A 6,732-nucleotide genomic window follows, 5' to 3' on the forward strand; every position below is an offset into this window, starting at 1 on the left:
AATACAGTACAAAAGCGTTGGTAGACATACTCCCCACCCACAATGAGCTATAATCTAGATGGTGAGATAGACAAGAATATAAATAAATAACTAAATATCAAATGTGGACATAAGTGCTGCCGGGCAGAAGGAGGAGTCAATAAAGTGTGCAAATCCAAGTGCACAGATGACAGAGAAGGGAATGAGAGAGGAGGGCTTAGTCAGCGAAGGCCTTTTGGAGGAGATGTAATTTCAACATGGCTTTGAAAGTGGGGAGAGTCATTGTCCGTTGGACATGAAAAGGGAGGGGATTCCAGGCCAGAGGCAGGACACAGGCGAGGGTTCAACAGTGAGGTAGACAAGATGGAGGTACAATGATTATTCTGGCATTAGAGGAGCGAAATGTAGGGGCTGGGCTATAGTAGGACAACAGGGTGGTGTGGTAGTAAGGTGCAAATGGATGTGAAAAGGTTTATTTGACTTTTGGTAAATGGGTCTTAGCTCAAAGCTTTCCTCAGAGAGGCGTTCATATCCCTATTACTCAGGGCCATCCCTCACACCAGCACATTCCACAGGGCAGCCTGCCTGACTCTCTTCCTCAGGACCATCCTCTCATGCTCAGCCCCTTTCCCATGGCTGCCTTCATGTGTCCCATTTCCTCAGGACCATCCTGCCACACCCAGCACCCTTCCCATGGTGGCCTTCATGTTGCGGTTCTTCAGGCTGTAGATGACGGGGTTCATGGCAGGGGCACCTCAGAGTAGAACATGGACAAGAGCAGGTCCAGCGTCGAGGGGGAGTCTGAAACGGGCTTGAGATAGGCAACAGATCCAGTCGAGCGAAAAACAGTAATGACGTCAAGGTAGGGCAGACAGTTGGCGAAGGCGTTGGCCCAACTCTCGGGGGACGGGAACCTCAGCACGGCCGAAAAGATGCGGATGTAGGAGACGACGATGGAGACCAAGGAGATGAAACCAAAGCCGATAACCACAGCCCCGCTGACGTCAGTGACAGCGTGCGTTTCTGAACAGGAGATCTTCAGTAAGGAGGGGACGTCACAGAAGAACTGCTGGATCACGTTGGACTCGCAGAAGTTTAATGTGAACCTCCCGGCTGAGTACATCGCCCCAATGAGCCCCGCGCTGAGGCAGGAGGCAGTCGCCATCTTCCCAATGACCCCTCGGTCCATGATGAGGTCGGAGCACGGGGGTGGCAGATGGTGGCGAAGCAGCCATAGCACATCGTCGTGAGGAAGGACAGCTCCGAAACAGCAATAAAACAACTAAAACGAGTAGGGCAGCACCGCCCAGGAGGGAGATTTCTCCACGGTCGGTCAGGCCGTTGAGGATGGATTTGGGGACGGTGACGGAGATGAGACACAGATTACTGAAGGACAGGAGCCTGAGAAAGAAGCACATGGAGGTATGGAGGCACTGGTTAAGGGTGGAGACGGCGACCATGAGGAGATTCCCCTTCAGGGTTGCCAGGTACACCAGGTGGACCAGCTGCAACTCCCGGATCTCCAAGAATCTCAGCAGGAGGAATTCCATCACTGTGGATATGTTGGCCATGTACGACGGGATGCCTTTAGGCATCTTGTGGTAGTATCTGATTTCTGGCAATCAATCGATCAATCAATAAATTGTATTTATTGAGCACTTACTGCCTGCAGAAGGCTATGCTAAGCCCTCGGGAGAGTATGCTATAAATAGTGTAACATAGCTGGCAGATACATTTCCTGGCCACAATGAGCTACCTTTCTGGAACCGAGCCCGCTGTTGGGTAGGGACCGTCTCTATATGTTGTAAACTTGTACTTCCCAAGCGCTTAGTACAGTACTGTGCACACAGTAAGCGCTCAATAAATACGATTGAATGAATTTATAGTAATGAGTGATTTACAGTTATGACCATAAGTGCAGTGGGGCTGAGGGAGGGGTGAATAAAGGTAAGGACGGAAATACTCAGAGAGAAGGCTCGAGACTTAAAGCTTATTATGGGAGGGGAACGTTTCTGCTAATCTGCTGTGTGGCCTTGGACAAGTCACTTCACGTCTCTGTATCTCAGTTAACTCATCTGTGAACTGGGTATTAAGACTGCAATCCCCACCATGTCTGACAGGGACAATGTCCAATACGATTTGCTTGTATCTACTTTGCTTAGTACGGTGCCTGGCACATAGAACCACTTACCAAATACCACAATTATTATTATCAATTCTGTTGTATCTTCCAAGCACTTGGTATAGTGCTCTGCACATAGTTAACACTCAGGAAATACCATAGATTGATTGCGTGATTGGGCAACTTCATGGAAGGAATCTTGTCTTGTCATTTCTGTCTTGATACAGGACAAATTCTTTCCCCAGTCACGATGCCCATTTTATTCATTCAGTTATTCATTCAATTGTATTTCTTGAGCGCTTACTGTGTGCAGAACACTGTACTAAGCGCTTGGGAAGTACAAGTTGGCAACATATAGAGACGGTCCCTACCCAACAACAGGCTCACAGTCTAAAAGACTGTGAATGAAATGAAGACTTTAATGAAGAATGATATTCTTTTTTATCAGCAAAGACCAAGGCTACACAGATTCCCCTGCTTGCTTTGTTATATATGCCCATTTCCCCTCTCCTTAAAAGCCTCCAGTGGTTACACAACCCTCTCCATATCAAGCACCAACTCACATCAGCTCTTACCCTTCTACTTCCTCGCTAATCTTGCACTACAACCCAGCCCGGACACTTCTCTCCTCTAATGCCACCCTATTCGGTGAATCTCGATCACATCCATCTCTCCAATGACCCCTTGTCTACAAGCTCCCTCTGGTCTGGAATTTCCTCTTCCTTCATAGCCAACAGTTGATCATTCTCCCCGGCTTCAAAGCCTTATTAAAATCGTACCTTCTCTCAGTAGCCTTCGCTGACTAAACTCTCAAGTGATCACTCTATTTCGGCTCCCTTCTGGTTCGCCTACAAACTGAGGTCTGTACCTCATAAGCACTTTGATACCTCAGCCCCACAGCACTCATATGAGAAGGATGGCTTACATGAGAAGCGTGTAACAGCACAGAAAGAGCACGGGCTTGGGAAGTCAGAGGATGTGGGTTCAAATCCCGCCGCCTCCTCTTGTCCGCTATGTGACCTTGGGCAAGCCACTTAATATCAGTTACCTCATCTGTAAAATGGGAATTTAGACTTTGAGCTCCGCGTGGGATAGCCTGCTTACCTTGTGGGTGGCAGATGGTGGCGTAGCTGTTGTAAGACATCGCCGTGTGGATGGACAGCTCTGAAGCAATGAAGAGAATCTCCAAAAAGACCTGGGCTACACAGCCCTCAAAACAGACTTCTCTACGGTTGGACACGGAGTTGATGATGGACTTGGGGGCAGTGACAGAAATGAAGCAGAAATCAAATAAGGACAGGTGCTTAAGGAAGAAGTACATGGAGGTGTGGAGGCAGCAGTCGAGGATGGCGACAGCAATGAAGAGAAGATTCCTTGTCAGGGCATCTCGGTAGACCAGGAGGAGCATCGTGTCATGGACCAGCTGCAGATCCCGGATCTCCAAGAATCCCAGCAAGAGGAATCCCATCACCTTGGTGGCACTGGTCATGTTGTTCGAGATCAGTCTGAGGGAAGGAGAATAATCCAGAGAAAATCACAGACGTAAGAAGCACTGTAGCCTAGTGGAAAACACTCTGGTCCTGGCAGTCAGAAGTACCGGAGTTCTAATCCTGGCTTCGCCACTTATCCACTCTGTGACCCGTACATTATCAGCTCTTCCATACATGTAACTCCCTTCTCAGGCCCCCTGCTCCTCCCCCTCCTCCATCCCTCACCCCCAATGATCTGGCCTCCTTTTTCATTAGTAAAGTTAACTCCATCAGGTCTGAGCTTCCCAAAGTCATTCCTCCCCCTTCTCCAACCCCCCAGCTCTCAACCCTCTCTGCTACTCTCCCATCCTTCCCAGCAATATCCTCAGATGATATCTCCTCCTTCCTCTCAAGTGTTACTCCAGCCACCTGTGCTTCCGACCCCATCCCCTCTCATTTTATGAAATCTCTCGCCCATTCCCTCCTCCCCTCCTTAACTTCCACCTTCAACCGCTCACTCTCCACTAGTTCCTTCCCCGCTGCCTTCAAACGTGTCCACGTCTCCCCAGCCTAAAAAAACGCTCTCTTGATCCCATCTCCCCTTCTAGTTATCTCCCTATCTCCCTCCTACCATTCCTTTCCAAACTCCTTGAACGAGTCGTCTAGACCCGCTGCCTCGAGTTCCTCAACGCCAACTCTCTTCTCGACCACCTCCAATCTGGCTTCCGTCCCCTACACTCCATGGAAACTGCCCTCTCAAAGGTCACTAGTGACGTTCTTGCCAAATCCAACAGCTCCTACTCTATCCTAATCGTCCTCCATCTCTCAGCTGCCTTCAACACTGTGGACCACCCCCTTCTACTCAAAACGCTCTCCAACTTTGGCTTCACAGACTCCATCCTCTCCTGGTTCTCCTCTTGTCTCTCCGGCCGTTCATTCTTAGTATCCCTTGCGGGCTCCTCCTCCCCCTCCCATTCCCTTACTGTAGGGGTTCCTCAAGGGTCAGTTCTTGGTCCCCTTCTGTTGTCCATCTACACTCACTCCTTTGGTGAACTTATTTACTCCCACGGCTTCAACTATCATCTCTACGCTGACACCCAAATCTACATCTCTGCCCCTGCTCTCCCTCCCTCCCTTCAGGCTTGTGTCTCCTCCTGCCTTCAGGAAATCTCCATCTGGATGTCTGCCTGCCATCTAAAACTCAATATGTCCAAGACTGAACTCCTTATCTTCCCTCCCAAACCCTGCCCTCTCCCGGACTTTCCCATCACTGTTGATGGCACTACCATCCTTCCCATCTCACAGGCCTGCAGCCTTGGTGTCATCCTCGACTCTGCTCTCTCGTTCACCCCTCAAATCCAATCCGTCACCCAAACCTGCCGGTCTCACCTCCACAACATCGCCAAGATCCTCCCTTTCCTCTCCATCCAAACAGCTACCTTGATGGTTCAATCTCTCATCCTATCCTGACTGGATTACTGCATCAGCCTCCTCTCTGATCTCCGATCGTCTTCTCTCTCCCCACTTCAGTCTATACTTCACGCTGCTGCCCGGATCACCTTTGTGCAGAAACTCTATGGGCATGTTACTCTCCTCCTCAAAAATCTCCAGTGACTACCAGTCAACCTCCGCATCAAGCAAAAACTCCTCACTCTCGGCTTCAAGGCTCTCCATCACCTCGCCCCCTCCTACTTCACCTCCCTTCTCTCCTTCTACAGCCCAGCCCGCACCCTCTGCTCCTCTGCCGCTCACCTCCTCACTGTGCCTCGGTTCTCGCCTGTCCTGCCTTCGACCCCCGGTCCACGTCCTCCCCTTGGCCTGGAATGCCCTCCCTCTGCACATCCACCAAGCTAGCTCTCTTCCTCCATTTAAAGCCCTACTGAGAGCTCATCTCCTGCAGGAGGCCTTCCCAGACTGAGCCCCCTATTTCCTCTCCCACTCCCCATCCCCCCGCTCTACCTCCTTCCCCTCTCCACAGCACCTGTGTATATGTTTGCACCGATTTATTACTCTTTTTATTTTACTTGTACATATTTAATATTCTATTTATCTTGTTAATGATGTGCATCTAGCTTTACTTCTATTTATTCTGATGATTTGACAACTGTCCACATGTTTTATTTTGTTGTCTACCACCCCCTTCTAGACTGTGAGCCCGTTGTTGGGTAGGGACCGTCTCTATATGTTGCCAACATGTACTTCCCAACCGTTTAATACAGTACTCTGCACACAGTAAGTGCTCAATGAATACGATTGAATGAATGAATGAATGACCTTCGGCAACCCACTTCACTTCTGCTCCTCAGTTATGTCAATGACAATTTGATGTAAATTGTAAAATTGTAAAATAGGGATTTTATAAAATGGGGATTAAAAGTGTGAGCCCCATGTGTGACAGGGATTGTGTCCAACCCTAATTAACTGTTATCTACATCAGTGCTTAGAACAGTATTTGGCACATAGTACTTAACAAGTACTGTTATTATTATTATTACAATCAAATTTCTCCCAAAATCCTTCCTCTTCCAACAAGCTTTCCCTGATTAATTTCCCAGCACCTTGAGCCATATCATCCCTTCTTCCAATTCTATTATTTAGGAGCGATTGATACTGTCCTTCACATTTAAATGTACATGTCTGTTTGATTGATTTATTTTGATCACTTCTGTTGTAAATAATTTCTTATGTTTGCCTCCCTGACTAGACTGCAACTCATTGTGGGCAGAGAATGTGTCCGTTTATTGTTGTATTGCACTCTCCCAAGTCCTTAGGAAAGTGCTCCGCAAACAGTAAGCACTCAAGAAATATGATTGACTGAAATATCCTTGTGGACATGGAGCATATTACTAATTCATTCATTCAATCATATTTATTGAGCACTTACTGTGTGCAGAGCACTATACTAAGTGCTTAGAAAGTACAATTTGGCAGCAGATAGAGACCCAACAACAGGCTCACAGTCTAGAAGTACTAATTAGTACACAGTCTAGCGTAGTAATATTGCTGTACTACTTCTTTTAGTAATAGTACTAATACCTCTACTGTTATTACTATATTATCATTACTATCAATGAATAAATCAATCAGTGACATTCATAGAGTGTTTACCATGTACAGAGTGCTGTTCTAAGCTCTTGAGAGAGTACAACAGAATTAGCAGAC

General features: G+C 47.8%; 1 protein-coding gene across 1 annotated transcript; it reads right to left on the reverse strand.

The window, feature by feature from the left end:
• Positions 1–718: 718 nt before the first annotated feature.
• Positions 719–3,509, reverse strand: LOC119923444 (olfactory receptor 14K1-like). The gene is made up of 4 exons (XM_038742823.1): positions 3,249–3,509; positions 1,283–1,484; positions 1,058–1,239; positions 719–877 (listed from the first exon to the last, which is right to left on the reverse strand). Exons 1-4 carry the CDS (start codon positions 3,507–3,509, stop codon positions 719–721), a joined length of 804 nt encoding a protein of 267 aa, XP_038598751.1.
• Between the last annotated feature and the right edge of the window lie 3,223 nt (positions 3,510–6,732).

Source organism: Tachyglossus aculeatus, unplaced genomic scaffold (genome assembly GCF_015852505.1).
Source record: "Tachyglossus aculeatus isolate mTacAcu1 unplaced genomic scaffold, mTacAcu1.pri scaffold_1_arrow_ctg1, whole genome shotgun sequence".
Lineage (NCBI taxonomy): Eukaryota > Metazoa > Chordata > Mammalia > Monotremata > Tachyglossidae > Tachyglossus > Tachyglossus aculeatus.

Coding starts and splice junctions, on each gene's coding strand:
- LOC119923444 (XM_038742823.1), bottom strand. CDS start 3,509: ATGCTCCTCCTGGTCTACCGAGATGCCCTGACAAGGAATCTTCTCTTC. Junction 1,485..3,248: donor CAGAGCTGTCCATCCACACG/GCGATGTCTTAC, acceptor CGGGAGTTGCAG/CTGGTCCACCTGGTGTACCT. Junction 878..1,057: donor TAAACTTCTGCGAGTCCAAC/GTGATCCAGCAG, acceptor CCGTCCCCCGAG/AGTTGGGCCAACGCCTTCGC.